The following is a 22,374-nucleotide window of genomic DNA, read 5'->3' on the forward strand; positions in this document are numbered from 1 at the left end:
CCCCCCCCCCCCCCCACTCGCTCTTCTTCCATCTGAACGAGAGAGAGAGAGAGAGAGCGCAGCTTACAGGCATGGGTGAGGATTGGTCTTCTTCGCCCCTCTCCTCTGTTCACTCAGTTTCCCTCTCTCACGCCTTACAATGAACCAAAATCTCAACCTCTTCTTCTCAGAAGAAGATGGTACCACCGTATGCGCTTGATGCTCTTTATTGCTCTGAGGAGCACTGGGAGGAGGACGACAACGAGGAAAGGGGTTTTCACCACCAACCTTACTCTACTTTAACAACCGATTCAACTTCTCCGATTTTGGCTGAGCAGGATCTGTTTTGGGATGACCATGAACTAATTTCTCTGCTTTCAAAAGAGAGGCCTAATGAACTGTTTAAAAGCATTCAGATTGACCCTTCTCTTGCTGCCGCCCGACGACGTGCCGTCGACTGGATGCTGAAGACCACTGCCCATTACTCCTTCTCAGCTCTCACTGCGGTTCTCGCCGTCGATTACTTGGACCGGTTTCTGTCCTGTTTTCATTTTCAAACAGACAAGCCGTGGATGTCTCAGCTTGCTGCTGTTGCTTGTATCTCTCTTGCTGCCAAAGTGGAGGAGACCCAAGTCCCTCTTTTATTGGACCTACAAGTAAGTTTCCACAAATCTTAATAACCCAACTTACAAATGGTCGGATTGGGACATATTCATCCTTCTACTTCAACAATTAATCATTAATCTCTGTCGGAGCTTTGACTTGTGTAGGTGGAAGACAGTAGATATCTGTTTGAAACCAAGACCATTAAGAAGATGGAGCTTCTTGTGCTCTCTACGCTTGAATGGCGGATGAATCCTGTCACCCCATTTTCATTTGTGGATTATATTTCAAGGAGACTGGGATTCAAGGACCATATCTGCTGGGAAATCCTTAGGCAGTGTGAACGAACTGTTCTCTCGGTTATCTTAGGTAAGAAATCATAGATAAATTAACAATATCGCCATCTTTTATAATGCATTCCCACGCTCATTTCCTTTTGGTGTTCTTTTTACTTGCAGACTCGGATTTCATGTCGTTTCTTCCTTCTGTAATGGCCACCGCCACAATGCTGCACGCTTTTAAAGCTATGAAGCCCCACTTCGGCATCGAATACGATTCCCAGCTTCTTACCATCCTTGGAATCGAAAAGGTCCATATTTAGTATTCGCATTTCGATCCTAATACCCAAATTCAACCAATCGACGATTTGAATAATTTTTCTTTTTTTTTCTCAAAACAGGGAAATGTGGAGGAATGCTGTAAGCTGATCTCAGATGCATCTAGAAGAAACGGCAATCAATTTAAGAAACGTAAATTCGGGTCAATTCCGGGCAGCCCGAACGGCGTGATAGACGTGTCATTCAGCTCGGATAGCTCGAATGAGTCGTGGTCAGTGGCCTCGTCGGTTTCATCTTCGCCAGAGCCTTCAACGAAGAAGAGCAGATCAATGGATCATCTGCCTCTGGAGATGGCGAATCATTCAACAGCTACAAATTGCCTCGACATGTCCTCGCCTGAACCCTCTCTTAATTAACTTCCCTTTGTTCTTTTTCCTCGTAATCCTTGTATGTTGAATAAGAACTAGAATCAATATTTTATCGAATTCTGCAAGCTAAATTGCCTAACCATCTCTGCAGTTTAGGCCCCAAAATTGTTTATCAATGTGTCAGTTATTATGAATGAATGTGCAATCGGAAGCTTAAGGAAACGCAGAGATGGCTGGCATTTTATCCGGATGCAAAGAACATGAGAATGTATAACAACGAATAGCAGTTTCAGTACTTCAATGATCTGTTTCATTTACATGGGGTTTGATGAAATCTTTCAACTTGAGATCGCCAAGATCAAATTTTTAGTAATGGGGTTGGCTGAAAACGAATCAAATATTATACAATTGAATTGAAGGACGAAGAAGGAAGGAAAAAAAAAAAAAAAAAAGAAGAAGAAGAAGAGTTGATTTTTGTATGCATGTGAACAGTGGGAAGAGGAAGTAGATTTTGTCGGCCACTTGGGCATTGAGATTTGGAGGAAATGATTTTTGGTTTGACCTGAATATTTTATTTAAGGACAATCTGATGTTTGAAAATTTGCGTCAAATGGGTTGGGACCATTCAAAACTCTGGTTTCTCACCCACCTCCCCCCCTTCCCAGTTTGGCTTCTTAAATCAGACCGACCATTTGGACAGTATGGTCCCCTGTGTTGCTCTGCTTCTCTAAAAATACTCAAAAGTTATGCTGCAGTGTTTTTGAAGAAGGGAATTTCATTAGTAAATGTTTTAGGCTTAATTCTGAATCCACTGCTCATCTTTTTTTTTTTTTGTTGGGAGTTGAGTTGATGACAGTAAACAAGAACACGGCCACGAGGAGGGGTTTGCATGTGCTTTTCTAACGCTTTAGATGAAAGGGAATGATGAAATTCACCAAGCTTTCACTTTAGTCTAACACTGCTCCTCCTTTAAATCTTTTCAAATTATGTTTTCAGTTTTCTGCAACTTCTCACCCGCGATCAACGGGGGACTATACATTATAGTATTTTATTGAATCCTTTTATAATTTTTACAACAAGAAAAAGTAATGTAATTTGAGTCAATGCAGGTAAAAGAAAAAGAAGAGCAGGGAAGATAAGAAGATTGGTGTTTAGTGGCACAAAAAAGAGAGTAGAAAATAGAGAAGAAATAAACAAGAATAGAAAGGCAGAAAGTTGATCCACTGGTATCTCAGCCTTTCCGGTTCCGAGGGGGGGCTATTTTGGTTCCGAGCCCATTGGGCTCCATTGGTATCTCAGCCTTTCCGGTAAGTGGGAATTCAAGTGTACGTTTCCCAAAAATGATGGCATCCTTGTGAGAGAGAAGGAAGGGTGTTTTCATCACCGCGGATCCACTGCGCAATAAGCTCCTTCGTTTCAACGGCTTCTTCATTATATTTTAAATTGAAAAACAGGCGCCCAAATGATTATATTTTAAAATTTGAATGTCTAGTTTTCATAAAAAGACAAGGGGGGGTGCTTCTCATAGTATTAAGTTCGGATGATCAGCGTCCGTATAGCTGTGATTTTCCCTTTATTATTGCGGGAATTCCATTGTTGATAGGGACGGATTTGGACTCTATCCATTAGGGCAATATGATTTTTATTAATTTAATTGGTTGGCCTCACCTCTTTATCCAATAATATATTCTTCCCCCCACCCCAAACTCATCTCATACAAACTAATCCATATTATAATATAAGTTTAATTCCGAGGGGAAATTGAGAAGAAGAAAAACAAAAGAAACACAAGTTACGTGAAAACGGGAAAGGCGGTGGAGGGAGGGGGGGTTTTGGAAGTTTCATAAAGTATAATTGGTCTGTGGGCAGAGGTTACAGCCTGGACTGACATGATAGTAAAGCAAAGGCGTTCTTCCTGCGATTCTTCTATGGCCAGCTCAGCAACTCATTGCGATTTGTAAATATCTTGTTTTTGTTTTAAAATACATAAATATGAATAATTATTTTCAAATGCTGTCCAGGCTGTTGTGGTCAAACACCTCCGCTCCCGTCCAACTTCCCAACCGTACTCTCTTTTAGATTATTCTTATCCTATTTTCTTTTCTTCTTATTTTCTTAATTAACTTAAATAACACCTCGTTTGAATTTCAATTTAACCTCCTTTCCCCTTCATTTAATTTACCATCAATTAATAATCCTCGAACAAGCCTAACGGACTAAATTTCATGACTTTAATTTCGTAACATTTTTAAATGCCGTTGCCTTTTTTTCTTTTTTGTTTACCATTACATGAATTTGGCTAATTACCTAAATACCTGTTGCAGTGTGCAGGTAAGGCAGTTTTCCAAATGGGTCCCACTTATGACTAAACATGCGCCGTAGATATCTGACACGTGTCCTTTACAGCTGTATGCGAATAACTACCTTCCCTCCAAGCATCCTCCTCTTCTGTGCAACCGGCTCAACCGGTCGTTCTTATCTTTTCTCATATAAATATCCTCCTTTCCTTCCCCTCATATTCTTTAACAAACAGGGTGAGGCCTCCTCGCCTTCGCTGCTTCCATAAACCCCCTTCGCCTTTTCTTCTCAATTCTGTACAAATTTTCAGACGCCTTTTCTTTTTTCTTGCTTTTTTAAATTTGAATATTTTGTTTTCCAACCTTTGATCCATGGAGTCTATGAGGAAGGATGTGGATCGGATTAAGGGTCCATGGAGTCCAGAGGAGGATGAGTCGTTGAAGAGTTTGGTTCAAACCTACGGACCCAGAAATTGGTCGTTGATCAGTAAGTCGGTTCCTGGTCGTTCTGGAAAATCTTGCCGTCTCCGATGGTGTAATCAGCTTTCTCCTCGGGTTGAGCACCGCCCGTTTACTGCTGAAGAGGATAACGCCATTATCAGAGCTCACGCCAAATTTGGGAATAAGTGGGCCACCATTGCTCGCCTTTTGAATGGCCGCACGGATAACGCGATTAAGAATCACTGGAATTCGACGCTCAAGCGTAAATGCTCCGCCATGGGTGATGATTTCAACGATCCGGATTTGCATCAGCCTCTGAAGAGATCTGCCAGCGTTGGTCCAGCTCCAGTCATCGTCGCTTCCGGGTTTGGGTTTAACCCGAGTAGTCCATCCGGATCCGAGTTGAGCGACTCGTCTCTATCGCCGCCGCTGCCCGTATACAGACCCTTAGCTAGAAGCGGTTCGACTGTTCCGTCGAATCATGAGCAGGTTGCGAACTCCAACGATCCTCCAACCTCACTGTGCCTCTCATTGCCAGGATCCATATCGACATCCGGGTATGGATCGGATTCAGTCGCGAGCCCGACCCGGAATATGGTTCAGGCAACTCCTACCACAGGCGGGGTTGGCAGAGAATCGGAGTTATTTAGTGCGGAGTTCTTAGGTGCGATGCAGGAGATGATAAAAATCGAAGTGAGGAAGTACATGTCTGGAATAGAGCATAAGGGTTGGCATTTGCAGACGGATGCCATCAGAAACGCTGTGGTGAAGCGTATTGGAATAAGCAAGATCGATTAGTAGTAACGGCAGAGCCAAACCCCTTCGGATTTACAGAAATCACAATAATTTTGGCAGTGTACAGGGAAAGAAGAGCGAGAGAGAACAAGAGAGAAATTCAATGGTTGATGTCCTTAAAAACTTTCTTTCATCTCATGAATTTTAATAGAGCATGAAGCAGCCAAGTTCTATTCTATCTCTGTGAATCAAATCAATGAGACCCCATCCACTCTTTCCTCCTCCAACTTGTAATTAATTTAGGACCCATGATTGATTTGACACAAAACGATGAACTATTTTGGTACAGAACCATTTGCACCAAGACTAGATTTGTTTTGTGGCTCTTTTCCAAGTGGGGAAGAAAGCTGTCGCCATTAAATTAAGACCTAGTCAAAACATTTAGAAACTTCAACGCCAATTTTAATTTTTACGTTACCGAGCTGTCGACAGACATAACCCTAATCTTTTACTTTCATTCAAATGCCCCAAACCCCTTCCTTCAGGTAACAGTTGGCATAGAAAAGCAACACATACATATAGAATTGGAAGTTAATCCATCCACCCACAGTCAATTGACAGAAGAAAAATCTGTAAGTTAGTTAAATTAGAACACCCAAATCCAAACAATCTCTGAATTTAAAACAAACCGATACAGTCGGTGGAGGAGAGGGGAATTGGAACACCCAAATTTTTGTCTTTTTACAACAATCTAAAATCCAAAAGAGCTTGAGAATTCAAGAAGTGGGTCTGTTTTTGAACTTCATCTTCTCGTAGTACCGAATTGAGAGAAGAGAGAGGGAGAGATGAACCTCGCCTTTGCCCCAGGCAATACAGGATGCGGATCCTATGATAGGGGGAAATGGGTAAAGAGAGTGCAATCGGCGGAAGCCACCAAGCGCAAGCACGACGGAGCGTAGCTGTGGGTTAGCACAGCCGATGTTAGCCCAGTGTTTGGTGCAGAGCAGCTCCCAGAGCCACTCGTCGTGGGCGGTTTTGTACCACTGCTTGCTGACGCCGGAGGCCGTGGCGAGTGTCCTTGCGTCGACGTGCTTAAACACCTCGAACAAGAGATTGTCGTCTAAATTCGCAAAGGCAGAGGAGGAGGGTGGTGGGGATTGCTGTTCCTGTGAAACTGATTTGATTTTCTTCATGGTGATGAAGGAGTGAAGAGGGGGCGGGCGCTTGTTGATCGGGATTTAGTTTTCAGTTGAAGAAAAGGAAGATCGTTGAGAAAAGGAGGTGTAGTGGGTGATGGTGGAGGAAATAAAAATGAGGAATGGGGTTGGACAAGGTTGGTAAAGTAAAGTGATGCAAATTGTCTGAAAAAGTTTAGAACGCCACAAATCTGCCAAAATTCAATGCGCTTCCAGCTTCTTCTCTTTTTTTCTTTTCTTAAACAAACAAATTCATCCATTTCATGATGCCTCAAGGAGGAGCTTACCTTATCGTATTCCACAATCCACCATTTATATAACTCATTAACAATCTGGTTCTTCTTTCTTTCTTTCTTTCTCCGAGCTAAAATGGATATTTCGAAAAAAAAAAGAAATATTAAAAAAAATGTCACTTATGAGCAGGAGTAGCAATAGTATATGTACCCATCATCTCAACTCACAAAGCATACCCTAATTTAAGTTTCTTATATTCGTTGTCTTATCCTATTCAATGATTGATGAGAGGAATGGATGGATGTGGTGCAACCTCCTCCCAATGTTTGCTTGGGCCTTCCACTATCTTCTAATAATACTTTGTTCCAACTCCTTTAAAACAAACGAAATTTCCTTGCTTTGCATGAATTGTAGCACCAAATTTATAAATATTAAAACATAAAAACGTAGAACCCGCGTGCCAACCTGCAGATAATCATATATAAATATGTATTGAAGCTGTAGCATGATTCAGAAGAGAAAGCGTGTGATATTTACATCACTCCCTTGTGGCGGTCGCCCTGCAAATGAAGGCCTACCTCGCCTTTACAAAGTTTCTTCATTTTTCTTCCTGTATGAACGATTGGCCTTGTGTTTGAACCAAGCCCATGTCCCTAACAGCGTGGAAAAAGAGGGGAAATACAGAAATAAAACGCAAGAGTCAAAGGAGTTGGTAATCTAAATATATAAAGTAGTAACACCACCGCCCTTGGCGATTTGGTGAAAAATGTTTTGGTGTTTCTTTGTGTACATAAAAGGGCGATTTCCCAAGTCTCTGTTGATTCAAAAGCAAGGATGAGGCGTGGAGTTGTTGTTGTGATGATACTGTTCGCAATGCTGCTTGTTCATGTGGATTGCAGGCGCCTCAGACCACCCACGACCGGAATTGGACGAGCTCTGCAAGGATCTGTAGGTAACCCGACTGGCTTTGTTACCTTTAGGGGTCATCGGAAGGGAAGCCGGGCATTCAAGCATGCTTCGGCCCGAGCATGAGAGGACCTGGACACTAGCAGAACGCAGGATTGAAAGAAACTTCTTTCCGTTCTTCATTTGTTTTTCTCTCTTTTTTCCCATCTAGAAATGGTATGTACACTTCAAAATTTTAGAGAGATTATTTAGAGGTTTGATCTTTGCCAATGCAAATAGTAAGAGTAGTAACACATAGGGGAGCCAATTGTATTGTGGATGAATGAAAATGTATGAACTTTACATTGCCAGTTTCGGCTTTGCGTCTTTCAATATTCTGGAAACTATTTTAACTCACAAGATATCAGACACTCAAATTAGTGGTGAATAATGAATTGTACAATTCGAAGGGGTCGAAATCAGTTTCCGTGTTGGACTGACAACTGATTTGGATTCTGGGGACATGGGTCCGAGCATTGGTGCTCAAAACAAACACTATGAGCCCCCAAGCATCCACAAATTCGAGCAATCAAAATCAAGTGATAAATGATAATGTTAGCAAGCTGAAAAGGCTTATACGTATAGTGTTATCCCTTTAGTAGACCATGGGAGATTGAATCAAAATGTAATGTAACAGCGAAGCATCACACAACAATTCCAAGACAAAATGGGAAAGGCCAAAAGTCTCATCCTCGAACAACTTAGAGGAGGTATTTTCCCAAGAAAGACCACAATAAGCAGAGATGTCAAAGCAAAGAAGGGATTCTAGTTTCAACAGAGATGAAGAAACCAACAACAAGATTCAAGCGACATGATAATAGAATACTCTCATCAATAAAGATAACTCTAGGCAATAAAATGCTTCCATTTTCATTGAATATAAGGTCGTAGAACACAAGAAAAACAAACAATTGTCTTGTATGCAATGTGTGGATTGTGGACACGCAGATCTCCAGTAAAAGAAGCTCAAACAGGGTAATAACATTAAGACCAACAACCCAGAAATTCAAGATTCAATTTCTGAAATAGGGTTTTCGTCGTTAGGATCAACAACAGGCGATGACGATCCCTCCTTCTCACCATTTTCCGTCGGAGCCGCGGGAATCGCTCTACCCTTCACCGCCTCGAGCATCCGCTTACTAATCTGCTTGGAGTAGACCTGCAGAATCTCGATGCCGTCGTCCACGGTGGTCGGAGACCCATCGGCAGTGGCATACGCTTCGTCCTCGATGACCCGCGCAATGGTGGCGGCGGCTTCAGGCGGAATCGTGCCGTAACGCTTAGAGAGAATGGAAGTGGTGGAGAGGGTTTCGATCAGACGGCTTGTAACAGCGTCACGAGTGCGCTGCGTTGGTGGCCATATGCTGAATTTGGTAGCAAATGGGTTCGCCGACTTAATGGGGTCTTTGATCTCCGGCTCCCGGGATTCAACTTGGACCGGAGGGGAGGAGTCTTGATCGGACATGGCCGTGAAAGGGGAAGCGCCGGGGGAATTTGAGGTTGAGGAAAATGAGATGTGAATTAAAAATGGGAACTTTGGGAAAAGGGTTACTACAAGAGAGACTATTTGCCGGTGAAGTTATAGGAACGGATTACCCTTCTGGAATCAAATTATATATGATGTGCGGTGAAGATGGTGAAGCTGATCATCAGACTGTTTAACCTCCACACCTCTTTTTTCTTTTCTTTTTTTTCTTTTTTTCTTCCCATTTTCACTCCCAAATTTCTTAGTATATTTCATTTTCCGCCTCAAATTTTCAAAAGACTACACTATTTTTTCTCTTCAATTTTTAATATTATTTAATTTTCATTTATTATTTCTTCTCAATTTTTTTATTAAATTGTTTTAATTTATATTAATTAAGATAAACTAATTTATTGATTATAATTAAATTGATTTTAAGATTATTATGCAAATTATTTGTATTATTAAACACAAATTTAAGACTTTCTTTTTAAGGTAAAACAAGTTGAAATTAAATTTATTATTTTCAAAGCTTTTGATAATTTGAATTTAATTGAATGAATGAATTAAATTTGAATTTAATTTAATTGAAAAAGAAAACAGAAGCAAGCATGCGTTGGTTATTTTTATAATTTGGGTGTGGGACTTTAGTAAACACAACTGCATGCCACATGCCACATGCCACATGTATAATGCATGTTGAGAAGCTTTAAAATAATTATAGTGAAATTAATTTTTTGTTTAAAATAAATTATATATTTCTATAGTTTTGAAGATATATGGACATTTTAAGTGGATCCCCGAATTTAGTGTGGCAGTAAAATAAATTAATTATATAAATGTATATTTTTTTTATTCAAATCAAGTACCATTTAGAAAATAAAATAAAAAAAAAATTAAATAATAGGCCACTCGCATTAAATGAAAATAGGTACATGGTAAGTCGTAAATTTACCCATTTTATCCTTACTCATATTCATTCACCCGAGAATGAAATATCCATGCTACCTTATCTTCACCGGACCTATATCAACCACAAGGAAAAAAATTGAGTACCACATTTATTTTTTTATTTTTATTTTTTGAGATTAACCATACAATTCCTAAGTAAAATTAAATATTTGATATTTTAGTTGAATTAGGAAATTATGTATCAGAATGAAAGTAAGTTGAAAAGTAGAGGCAAACATGTGGGGTTGAAGACCAGTAATACGAGGTGCCTACATGCTGAAAACTGATCCGATAATGTTTCATGTGTGATCGCATAAGCACCCCCCATTCATATCATCATATTCCCACCTCAAAAGTCAGAAGCCAAATCAACAAAACACCATATAAATCTCAGGCAAAATCTGTCACATATAATCAGTATGAAAAATGTTATGCTTATAAAATCTGTTTATGTACCGATCATGGAACAAATTTTGAAAATGGAAACAAAGCTCAACGATTGTGAAGTGGATCTGAAGAATTTGGAACCTTCCTCTTACTTGACTGTAAAGCATGGAATGAACTCATCGTACGGTGCTGTTTCTGAGTTGGGGTTGCTTGGTTTAAGCTGACAACGTTGATATCCTCTTCTCCATTCATACTATTCGGAGCTGCAATTAGCAGCAGCAGCAGCAAACAAGCCACCGCCATTATACCGCGCAGCTTCATACCCACGGCTGCAGGAGGACACTTGAAGAACCGCATGGGTAGGGACACAGGGGAATGCATGAATGGGTAGTCTGTTGGGCACTGAATGAATGGGTTGGGTTGGGTTGAGTTGAATAACTGTATAAATAAAGAGAAAAAAAATCCAGACTGGGAATTGAGAAGTGTGATGTTCTGTGGTGTTGGTGCTGTTGTCGGTCACGGGAGTAATAATTTAATTTTATTAAATTAATGAAACCAGAAATCACTTCCACAGGGTTTGGTTTTTTGCCTTTGTTTTTTACTTTTAAAGCAGCCTTACTTACACTGATAATATAAAACATGTTAAAAAATTGATCAAATAATAGTTTATGCTAAAGAGCTAAAGGTTTTTCCATCGAAGGAAAAGTAGTAGAGTGAATGCGAAAGAAATGGCAGTAATTTCGTGTGTTCCAGCAAACAAAGAACGCCATTGACGAACAACATGTGGCCTTTTGGCAAATTTAATGTTAAAGTTTCTTTCTTTACTGGATAAGATGATTTCTCTTGGTTTGAGGACAAACTTTTGGAGCTAACTGTGAAGCCTTCAAAATATGAGAAGAAGAAGAAGCAGGAGTGTGTATTGGCGATGTCGGGAATTGTACATTGCCTTTTTTCAGATGTCGTTCAAGTGGGCAAATCTTGTCGGATGGCAGTGGGCAGTGGGTTTGAAGTTTTGTAGTAATCTCAATGTTTCTTTTACAATTTCCTCTGTCTCTTTCTCTTATCTTTAGTGTTGGGCATTGCTTAAAGCAGAAGTTACCAATGGTTCTTCCATTGTCCTTTTAAGCTTAAACAACTGCCACGCCATTACTCCAAAACCTGCTACAATGAAACTCCAAACTTAAAACTAAGCTAAGCGAAGCAACGAGAGACGCACAGAAATAGAGAAGGAAAACAAGAAATCAAACAATTTGTTCGATTGAACTCATCAAGATGAGAGCTCTCTCTTGGTGTTCTTTATCTCAAGCTTTTGAAGGCGCTATTCATTCACTGATATTTGTTCAATTGCTAGGCTTTTCCGTTGGATGTTTTCTACTGTGTTTACTCGTTCTTTGTGGAGTTGGCTCTTTTGTAGCCTTGAATAGTTGAGTTGTTCAAAATAAAAATAGAATGCCATGGATGCATTCTTTACTGTTATTAGTATGGAAGAAACCTCCAATTTACAGGTAAAATGGAGTACAACTACAAAATGCCCAACTGGTCTAAATCAGAAACATCTTTCAACTAATATTAACAATATGGGTCCTAATCCTCGACGCACCAAAATCACCAATCTGGTTGAGAGCTGAAACCAAATTCCCATCTTCCCAAAATTTCTTTCCATCTATCAGCAGAGGGTCAGAATCATGCCTTCAATTAGCAACTAAAATGTATCAAAGATCCTTGCTCTGGTTTAAGCTTCTTCAAAATAGGCAACCGGTATCTCAGGGGGTGAAGGCATCATTGCCACACTCTTGAACTGTTTGGATCAGAAACGAAAGACATTAGCACCTTCTTCAACTTTTAGCCACATATATAAATGAAGAGGATGAAGTTTCTTACCCTTTGTTGCTTGTATTTTTCTCTCACAGCTATCAGAGATCCCCCTCTTCTGGCCATATACAAATCGTGTAATAGAAGCACACATGGCCTTAGATCAGCTGGCCTGTAGCCTGTGTATTGTTGCAAGTTCGGACCCTGCAATCCACTTATATATCAGCAAACTACCTTCAAGTTCATAGTTACATAATCAAGGGATTGAAACAAGGTTTTACCCAAGGATGCTGCTTTGGCCGGATGATGAATTTTGCAAGAAATACAACTGAAGCAGCAATCAAAGAAGGCAAGAACTTGACAAAATTATAGTCCAATAAGCTTAGCTCAGCAAGGTAATGACCCAGAAATTCCAAATGCAGATTTGGTATCTGGTTCGAGCACAAAGAAGGAGAGGATTAGTAAATAGAAAACCCCAAGCTGGTTTAGAACGAGATCAAAATAAAAGGATGTCGGGGCTTACTTTGAAATCCTCTTGTGCAATATTAGTGAACCTCCTGTAAACATAAGAAACAGACCAGAACAACAATTCAATATACGCACCACCATGATTGAATTCACATATTAGTCGATCAAACTCCAAAACACAGATGGGACTAGAGTTTACTTATACTTGCCTTAAGAATGTCTTGGCAGTAGGATTTCCCATTTCAAAGTTCAAAGATTTGAGTATATCAGCCTCCATCTTCACAACCTTACAACATCACAAACTCATATCTCAGGATTGATAATCCAGCAACAAGAACTAGATTTATGTTAAGCTATGAAGGAAGATATTCACCGCATCCCTTCTGTAAGTATTATCTGTTATGTAGCAGAAATCTTCCACATGTGGAGGGGTGATCTCTTCATATTTCCTGTTCGATAAATCAAGTCAAGAATTAAATCATGGAAACTTATGATCCGACGAGGAGATTCGTGAATAATTTCCAGTTTTTGGTGAACTTACGAGGCAATGAGCATTGAAGAAACCCCCAGCAATTGAAGCCTTTGCCTATTGATTATGTTCATTGATAGGAACCTGTCGATGTAAGAGATGGATAGATACAGAGTATCGGAGCCGAGCTTGTACTCCTCGGCAACCTCAACCATCCAATCAACCAAAACCCCTCTCATGTTAGCACTTATGTCCGTCTGAATCTTCTCTAAGTAATTTGGTATCGGCCTTCTTATTGGTTCCGCCTGAGGAAAACCATGGCATTAGAGACATTCAAAAGCACATAAACAGAACACTTGAAAACCCAAAATCAGAAACCAATTGTTCAAAAAAGAAAACAATGGCTCTTACCTCCATTTTGCGAAGATAAGCATAAATATCGGAGGAATAAGGCCCCTTCATTTCTGGGTCGTCCAAAATATCATCAACGGTCAACTTGGGATCATTATCTTCCACAACGACAGTCGTCTTGATCATTGGAGCAGCAGCGATCTTAGTTCTCTTCTTAGGCTTGCATTTTGTGATCTGGGACATGGCCTTCCTCTTCTGTGCTACTGATCCAGTAGCATTCTGAATGTTGGGAAGCTCACCGAGAACCACCCGCTTTTTATTCGTGGATTGGTCATCGGACATGGCGGATGCCGCAACTCTCTTTGAGGAAGCACGAGTGATACGGACACAGTTCCCTAACTCGGCCATTGGGTCCTGATCTCTCAACCCTTCGCTGTTGGCTCTTGTGGGTCGGAAACTGAAAACGAGAGATAGAGATGGAAGGAGCAATGGGTGAGTTGGAGGAGGTCTGAGGGGGGGCCTTTGTAGGAAGGAGGGGGAAAGGATTTAGCAACAAGAAGACCGCCGTTTTTTTAAAAAAAGGGAACGATTTGGCGGTAATAAGAATGAGAGCCAATTTCCATTAAAATGATTTGGGATTTGGGGATTGGGAGCTTTTCGGTGTTTTCCCGGGTTTTTTATGTTTCCGTTTTTTTCTTTTTTTTGGTTCTTTTTTTGAGATTCGGCGGTCCGAAATTGGTTTCGAAAATGAACCCGCCATTGTTTAAGATTTGCTAGGACTCCCTCTCCTTACGGCGCGTGTACCTCACGCATCCATGCCATGCAACTTCACTTTTTAATACTTAATAATATTACATGCCAAAATTGCTCTTTTTCTCTAGATGTTCCCCTTTCACAAGGAACTTTAATTCGTGGGTTCTTAGGGTGTCACATCGGGCCTTGATAGAGAGCGTGTCGTGTCTCTAGCTAAGTTGTCCAACGTGTAGGTGTAGAAAGATGATCCCCGACCCATAAGACTTTTAATAGTTATTATGAAAATGTTAGATTCATGCCAAGTTTGATCGATCTAGTCTTCATACCATTTAAGGTGCGAGTTTGGAAAAACATAAAAAATTTAAAATTTTGATTGAAAGGGCTGCAGAAGATTGACGACGCTTTGAACAATTTGCTACGTGACAGACGTTTCACCAACAAAATAGTCATTCAATTAAATTAAAAAATTAATAATAAAAGGTGTGAGTTTGGAAAAATATAAAAAGGAACGTGCCATGAGTAAATTTGAGTTTAATGGTAACAATTATATCATTAAAGAATTATTCAAGATGGTTATTGCATTTTTTGCTAGGGTTTGGATGGACAAGTATTTTAATTTTTTAATAAATTATTTAGTCATTTCATCAACAGCACTAGTGGTCTAGTGGTAGAATAGTACCCTGCCACGGTACAGACCCGGGTTCGATTCCCGGCTGGTGCAATATATATTTATATTGCGTTGTAAAACAACAATTCATATATTTTTTATATGTACTTTTATTATTTAGTAATAAAATCTGTAAACAAGCTTCCAATAATAAATAAAAAGAGTTTACATTTTTATTTATATTAATCAAACATTAGCAAATACTTCATCTAAAACACCCATATTCACAGATACAACTTGCAGATGAAACGCTGCAGTGATGAAATCATAACCCTTTTACCAAATTACAAGCCATGCAACTCTTATCAATCTAAAAACCACCACTTCACTTTGGAGGACGAGTAAGGCTGTGTTTGGCACTTTTGAGCTTTGACACAGCATCGTGGATGTCTGTGAATGTTTGATTAATCCACCACACCTAAATGGTGTGAAAGTTATCTTATTTATAATCAAATAAATTACAAGGATATGGAAATAGTAATAAATGAAAATAACAATAAATGGAAAGATACCTATGATAATAAGGCAAATATTAGATATTTGCCTTATAATAAAATATCAAATATAATATATATGGTAAACTATAATTTATTACTAAATATCCTTAACACCCCACCGCAAGCTAAGCGTCGGATTTAAACGAACGTGAAGCTTGAATCTGAAAAATTCAAAGAGGTTGAGAAACACTTTTCTTGAAGAAGTCAACAACCTGGTTCAGAGGAGGCGTAGAGAAACACTTTCTTGGCCATCGAAAATTGCAGAGGAATCGCCGCTCAGCGGCAATGCTGCCTTGGCTTCGGCGAGAATATGTCTAACCCATGAAGAGGGATTGTCGCTTAGCGACGATGCTGTCTTGGCTCTGGTGAGAATATTTCTAACCCCAAGAAGTAGAAGGGGAAACCTAGAGCAAGGGACAAAGACAATGTTGAAGTCGGAAGAGTCGCCACATTGGGCGAAGGAGCCAATTTTGGCGAGAAGGACAGTCGGAAGAGTCGCCTCATCGGGCGAAGAAGCCAATTTTGGCAGGAAGGGCGGCGGCAACTTGGTTGGCGAATAGGCCAGTGCGGCACCCAAATTCCGAAGGTAAATCTCTGCAAAAGGTTGATAGGTTTAGGTTAGGGTTTATGTGAAGGATGAAGGTTGATTGGGAAGAAAATAAGAGAGACTATATTGGCCAAGGGGAAAACCAATTTGGTTGGAAAAGGTGAGGTTGTATGTACAGAGTATGACGAAAGGTGATTTGGAGATCAATAGGGTGGAGCCGAAGAGTAATCAATTGGCTCCGACTACGGCAGCCATGAAGACTGCCCCTGCGGCGTCAAAACCAGCAGGGGTGGTGGAGAAAGAAGATTAAAGGATTCAAAAGCCATTGAAAAGAAAGGATCGGGGTTGTTAAACCGAGAGGGCTCTGATACCATGTGAATGTTTGATTAATCCACCACACCTAAATGGTGTGAAAGTTATCTTATTTATAATCAAATAAATTACAAGGATATGGAAATAGTAATAAATGAAAATAACAATAAATGGAAAGATACCTATGATAATAAGGCAAATATTAGATATTTGCCTTATAATAAAATATCAAATATAATATATATGGTAAACTATAATTTATTACTAAATATCCTTAACAATGTCAATGCGGTTCACTGGAGTATTCACTGTGCATGACAGTGCTACTCCAATTACTTTGATCAAACAATCTTTTTGCATTTCTGAACTATTGGTTCTACCTTCATACTCCAAATCCACACTCACTTCTGTCAGCTCATCATCAATCACTTCCATTATGTGTTCGGGGTAACATGAATCCACCCATTTTATCAAATTCAATTCTCCTGTGAAATATTCAACTGTTGGCCTCTTTCCTGTAAACAGCTCCAGCAGTGTTACTCCAAAACTGTACACATCTCCCGCTGTTGTTGGCCTCTTTCCTGTAAACAGCTCCAGCAGTGTTACTCCAAAACTGTACACATCTCCCGCTGTTGTTGGCTTCACTCCATACCCGTACTCTTTTGCACTTTCCATCAGCAACCGAGCCAATCCAAAATCTCCTACCTTTACTGTCATGTCTGCATCTAGAAGGATGTTTCTAGGCTTTAAATCATAGGAAGTTCATAATCATTTAAGAATATATTAGTTAGAAAATATATTTTAGACATTCTTAATCAATTAAATTTGAATTGTAGTATATTTTATTTTATTCTCAAAATTTAGTTAATTTATATTTTTTTATTTGTAGGTATTAGTTGGTATCTTGTATATATTTAAAGGAGGATAGTGAATTTCAATGAAGATTGAACCTTCCATCTCAATTCTATTTCTTATTCTTAGATATGTATTATTTAGTTGAGAAATAGACATTGAGCCCAATTCCACGTCCATGGCTCCTTTGGCCATGAACCCACTCATCCAAGCTTCCATTGCTCAAAAGTTCATAAATCAAAGCTCGAAATTCCATGTTTGAGAAGTCTATGCTAGAGCAGGTGGTGATTAGTTTAACGAGATTTCGATGTCTCACATTCCACAAAGCTTCACACTCAGCCTTAAAGCTCCTTATAGAACCAGTCCTGTTAATGTCAAGAACCTTAATAGCCACGGGGACATCTTGCTTTAAAATGCCCTTATACACACACCCAAAGCTCCCTTTTCCAATCAGGTGTTGCTCGCTGAAATTCTCTGTTGCCAAACGCAGCTCATCGTAAGACACCATTTCATGTTGACCCTTGACAAACTCCGTGGATGGTGCAGTCTTTGACTTCTTCCTCATGAAATGGATCAGCGTACCAATGATAAAGCTCAGTGCCAATGTTGAAAGAGCAACTGTGAAGATTATAACTTTGACTACTCTGTCATGTTTTGAATCGCTCCCTGGACATGAGGAATAAAGTTTCCTTGTAAACTGACATTGGCCCTGTTCTTAAAAATTCCCCCTTGAGGAACTTCTCCCTCAATGTCATTAAAAGAGAGATTCAGGTACTGAAGAGCTAATAGATATTGAAGATTTATCGGGGATGGGACCAGAGAGATGATTTGAAGAGAGGTCAATAACTTTGATGGCTCTAAGTTCTCCAAGACTACTGGGGATGTGGCCTGACAACTTATTTCTGGCCATAAACAATTCCTCTATGCTCCCCCAACCTTTGATCGACGAAGGAATCTCTCCAGATAAGAGATTGTTGGAGAGATCAATCTGAAAGAGATTGGAAAGGGACCCAATTTCCTCCGGCAGAGGACCACTAAGGAGATTGTTGGACATGTTCAATTTAGTAGTGGCAGGGAGATTCAGGGCTTCTTTGGGTATGCTTCCATTTAGCTTATTGTTGGATAAATCCATCGCGAGAAGCTTCTGGAAGTTTCTGAAAAAGGTGGGAATGCCACCAATTAACTCATTTCCAGATAAATCAAGATTGTTCAACTTTTGAAGATTTCCCAAGGAGCTTGGAATCCAACCTGAGAACCGAATTTTGGCCAATCTCATATGGGATTTCGCCTGACAATGAATTGTAGCTGAAATTCAGCAAAGCCAAACCATTTAAGTTCCCAATCGTGGGAGGTATACTCCCAGAGAGACGATTGTTTCCCACGAACAATATGGAAAGTGATTTAGAAAGATTCCCAATAGAGTCTGGAATTTGACCTTCAAAATTGTTGCCATCAATGGCAAGAAACGAAAGGTGGGGACTTTTTGTGGAGGAAGTGATGAAATTAATCCCATCATTGCCGGAGGTGAGGTTATTGTACCCAATATTATACATAGTAAGGTTGTGAAGATTCTCCAAACCTGGTGGGACTGTCCCTTCAAGAAAATTGAAGGCAAAACGGATGACTTGAATATTAGTGATATTATGCAAGGAAGGAGGAATTGTTCCTGTAAATTCATTGAAACAGAAATTGAAAACCAAAAGATTGGGGAGCGTATGGCCGACATCCCTCGGAAATGTTCCCCATACTCTGTTGCCATCTTTGTTGCAGCTGACACGAGTCCAGTTGCAGGGGGAAGAGTTTGAATTATCCCAAGAAGACACAGGATTCGACGGCTGCACATATGTAAATCCATACGTTATTGAAATCAATGCCTGTTTGTCTGTTTGAATGCTCAAACTGGCTGATCCAACCAAGGAAAATGAGGCTGTGAAAGCTAAAACTGCAACAAATATGGCAGACTTAACAGCAGGGGTTTGAGTTTCCATGGCTCTAACCTCTTACTATTGGTTGTGAATTTGAAGGAGGATGAAGGAAGCTCACTATTTATATTAATACAACCTCGTGCATTTCAGAAAATAATTATCAAACAAATTTTGTCGCCTTATGTCAACGAATTAATGTGTAAATTTCAATCCATTGTCACGTAATGAAGATAATCCCAGAATAATGGAAAAGCATTGAAAAATAATAATATAAAAGAAATGATAGAAATTTAGTATAGGTATAGAAAATGCAACGACGGTCAAATGTATTTAAGCTATGAAAAAGACATTGAAACGTCAATCCAGCCCACTGTCACAAACAAAGTCAAACGTTTGAGGTTTGAAATGGAAGGCATATAAGTTCATGATAAATTGTTTATATAAATAAGATGCCATTTTACTCCATTAATAAGATATTAATCACAATATTTAATAATTTTGTAGTATGTAACTGAATGAATAAAACATTGATATTTTTTTATTGAAGAAATTGAAAGATTAAATTTCTTTTACTATCCAAAAAAAAAAAAAAAAAAAAAAAAAAAAAGTACTAAATGGCAAAGAACGTCCACCCACTTCAACCTTGATTCGTCTCTAAACCGTATCTCACTGATATCATTTGTGACGACCCATGCTTAGAATTAAGATCAAGATCAATATTTATAAAAGTGAAAACTATTCCTACAAACCAACATCATGAATCATTGCAGCATGGTTTGACCTCAATCACATTTATTATAAGCAGATTTTTAGAAAGTCACATAATATAAAATTGCTCACAGCAAAACACACTTAACTTTGGAGTTAATACGATGAAGCTACAAAAGAGTAAGGTGCACATTGTTCGACTTTCAATTTTTTAATTTTCTTTTAATCATCTTATTACGAGGGAGGGTTGTTCTCACTCTATCCATGCTTTACTCAAGTGTCACCTATTTGTTTTTAAAAGAGATTGAGGAAGAAAGTAGATAGAAAATCCATTGAAATTTAATAATAATAATAAAAAAAAGTTGTTATCTTTGATTATTGCATCTTTCTAAATTACATCATGTAAAAATAATTGTTTTATTAAAATTTAAAAGTAAAAGTTTAATAGATGGCTAATTAATTTAGTTATGAAAGTTTAGATAATACAACATAATTTATAAAGTTTAGGTATAAATTAATTGTTTTTTCTCTTATGAAACATTATTTTAAAAAGCATTTATTTCGTGGATTCGTTTTGGATGACATGCACGTACGCGAGGAATGCTATCAGTAGGTGGCACAGACACTTCGTCAGCAACAATGGAATTCCCTCCTGAAACCCCAAGTAGAAACCGACGCCAACCACGGTCCCAACAGACTCGTTCTAAGACTCCCTTCGATTAAAAGGGTATTTAATAATAAATTATAGTTTATCATATATATTATATTTTATATTTTATTACCAGACAAATATCTAATATTTGTTTTATTCCCATAGATATCTTTCGTTATTTCACTTTCTTACTATTTCCATATAATTGTAATTTATTTAATTATAAATAGAATTGGGATTGAAGGTTTTTAATCTTCATTCATATTCACAACTTTTAAATAGGATATAAGATACTAAATAATATTTACAAAGAAAATATAAACTAATTAAATCGTTTATAATAAAATAAAATATAATAATATTCAAATTTAACTGTTTATCAATATTTAAAATATATTTTATAACTAATATATTTTTCAAACCTATTAAATGATTACTGATATCATATATTCTATCACTAATTCAAATTCTCCTCCCTAAAAACACACCCTCCTTATTTAACCAGTCGACCCATACCGGCTTGACGGGTTGTCGGTGCCTTCCACGTGCCTCAGCGGCACAGTGTTGCTTGTAAACAACTGGGCCATTCAGAATGATGCCGAGCCTTATCCGAAGTCGGTGGTGTTTAGGCCGGAGAGATTCAATGTAGGGGAAGTGGAGGGGCTGGCCCGGCATGGGCCTGGCGACGCGGACGGTGGAGCTGACTTTCGTTTGTTTGATTCAGTGTTTTGAATGGGGGAGGAGATGGTGAGGCTGACTTTGGAGTGTTTGATTCTATTTAATCATCATCTATTTCAGAATATTATTGAAATTTTTGTAATTTAAAAATATTTTCGAGTGACAAATTACAAATGAACAGATTATTTTTATTAATTTAAGATTCAAAGTAAAAGTTGTTATGTTTCTTTAGTAACAAGAGTATGAATGTTGTTGTCTGATAGGTGGAGGGTGAGGTGGGATACTGCATTAAAGTTTGAGAAATTAATTGCAGGCAGAAAAAAGTAAGTGTGGGTGCACATCGTCCACTGCACGTGAACAAGATCGTCCCAAATAAAACAACTCGATCTTCGCTAAATAGAAAAGAGTTGAGAGAAGATATAACTGAAACAGAGGTTTTAAGTTAAAAGTGGAGTAATATAATTATAGGTAGATCAACTCATAACAGTCCATGCAAAGTGAAGAGGCAATGAGATTATACAACACAAACACACAGCTTAGGCAGCAGATGGCAGTAAAGGGTGGATTTTAAGGACACTTGGACTTCCCCTTGGAGTTCTTCATCTGCCCATAGCAAGGGCACTCATGCTTGTTCCCATAAGTCCCAGACGGCACACACCCGCATTTCTCGCAGCATATCCCGCAGTACTTCAAGCACCGATTCTGCACCCCTGCTTTTGCACATCTACTTCCGCATTTCGAACTGCAAAAACCTTTCACCCACAACAAACAAACAAATAAACAAACAGTTGTCTCATATTCTTACAACGGCATGATATTGTTCTGTTCCAAAGAGTTTAATTTCTTACCTGGGGCAGCCAGGGAGAGCTGGAGGAAGGAGGTGAGAACGAGAATTATTGAAAGAAGGTGAAGGAACTTCATTTTCCCGGGAAACAAACAGTGTGAGGAAATGCAGAGAAAGTTGTGGGATTTTGGGGGTGGTTTTGAAGGGGTATTTAAAGCGGAATTTGTTGGTTTCAAGGGGTGGAATTATTAAATGAAAGTGAAAACCACCAGCACATTCCAGACTGTCAAAAACCTTTTTTTTTTTTTTTTTTTCCTTCACAGCAGTAAGATTCCTTCTACCATTTTAGGTTGTGGTGTTTTGTAGTACGTTCTTTGGAGTTTCGACTTCTACGTGGAAATAATTGCTATGGAGACCGACCAATCCTGGTTTGACATCTATTCAGTCAGCACAGTTTTGTGATGTGGACGCCTATGTGGCTTCCTTTCATTGCACCGTCACCTTCACTTTCCACTACAGTCTTGAACAAACTCATTCTTGTGTTTTAAAAAATGGGAACATGATCCAGAAGATTCCCCGGGTTGACCCAGTAAAAGTAGTTTAAAAATAGAGCTTGGGTTTTTGATGTAAAACCACGAAACGAGCTTGCTATGGGGTATGCGTCGAAGCTATTACACAGTATAATAGGATCCTTTTGTGGGTTCAACGGCTCTAATAAGAAATAATTTTATTAGTGTGTTT

At 39.0% G+C, this 22,374-nt stretch overlaps 5 protein-coding genes, 1 non-coding gene and 2 pseudogenes across 6 annotated transcripts; 3 read left to right on the forward strand and 5 right to left on the reverse strand.

Moving 5' to 3' along the window:
- Positions 1–1,733, forward strand: part of LOC111491867 — a 1,980-nt pseudogene extending 247 nt beyond the window's left edge.
- Positions 1,734–4,036: 2,303 nt separating this feature from the next.
- LOC111491868 (transcription factor MYB44-like) lies at positions 4,037–5,331 on the forward strand. The gene has a single exon (XM_023140931.1). The coding sequence runs from the start codon at positions 4,177–4,179 to the stop codon at positions 5,041–5,043; it is 867 nt and encodes a 288-aa protein (XP_022996699.1). The 5' UTR covers positions 4,037–4,176; the 3' UTR covers positions 5,044–5,331.
- A 263-nt stretch (positions 5,332–5,594) lies between these two features.
- LOC111491869 (F-box protein GID2-like) lies at positions 5,595–6,756 on the reverse strand. Its single transcript, XM_023140932.1, has one exon. The coding sequence runs from the start codon at positions 6,171–6,173 to the stop codon at positions 5,757–5,759; it is 417 nt and encodes a 138-aa protein (XP_022996700.1). The 5' UTR covers positions 6,174–6,756; the 3' UTR covers positions 5,595–5,756.
- A 1,440-nt stretch (positions 6,757–8,196) lies between these two features.
- Positions 8,197–9,037, reverse strand: LOC111492391 (MFP1 attachment factor 1-like). Its single transcript, XM_023141715.1, has one exon. The coding sequence runs from the start codon at positions 8,818–8,820 to the stop codon at positions 8,362–8,364; it is 459 nt and encodes a 152-aa protein (XP_022997483.1). The 5' UTR covers positions 8,821–9,037; the 3' UTR covers positions 8,197–8,361.
- Positions 9,038–11,587: 2,550 nt separating this feature from the next.
- Positions 11,588–13,809, reverse strand: LOC111492410 (putative cyclin-A3-1). The gene is made up of 8 exons (XM_023141748.1): positions 13,319–13,809; positions 12,980–13,212; positions 12,812–12,887; positions 12,648–12,724; positions 12,494–12,527; positions 12,252–12,401; positions 12,040–12,174; positions 11,588–11,956 (listed from the first exon to the last, which is right to left on the reverse strand). The coding sequence occupies exons 1-8, from the start codon at positions 13,664–13,666 to the stop codon at positions 11,891–11,893; spliced, it is 1,119 nt and encodes a 372-aa protein (XP_022997516.1). The 5' UTR covers positions 13,667–13,809; the 3' UTR covers positions 11,588–11,890.
- An 852-nt stretch (positions 13,810–14,661) lies between these two features.
- TRNAG-GCC lies at positions 14,662–14,732 on the forward strand. Its single transcript has one exon. It is a non-coding gene; the product is annotated as a tRNA-Gly (tRNA).
- A 2,290-nt stretch (positions 14,733–17,022) lies between these two features.
- Positions 17,023–18,874, reverse strand: LOC111492439 (annotated as a pseudogene).
- Positions 18,875–21,215: 2,341 nt separating this feature from the next.
- On the reverse strand, positions 21,216–21,836 carry LOC111492448 (peamaclein-like). Its single transcript, XM_023141788.1, has 2 exons — positions 21,698–21,836; positions 21,216–21,601 (listed from the first exon to the last, which is right to left on the reverse strand). Exons 1-2 carry the CDS (start codon positions 21,768–21,770, stop codon positions 21,417–21,419), a joined length of 258 nt encoding a protein of 85 aa, XP_022997556.1. The 5' UTR covers positions 21,771–21,836; the 3' UTR covers positions 21,216–21,416.
- Between the last annotated feature and the right edge of the window lie 538 nt (positions 21,837–22,374).

This window comes from Cucurbita maxima, unplaced genomic scaffold, assembly GCF_002738345.1.
Source record: "Cucurbita maxima cultivar Rimu unplaced genomic scaffold, Cmax_1.0 Cma_Scf00017, whole genome shotgun sequence".
NCBI lineage: Eukaryota > Viridiplantae > Streptophyta > Magnoliopsida > Cucurbitales > Cucurbitaceae > Cucurbita > Cucurbita maxima.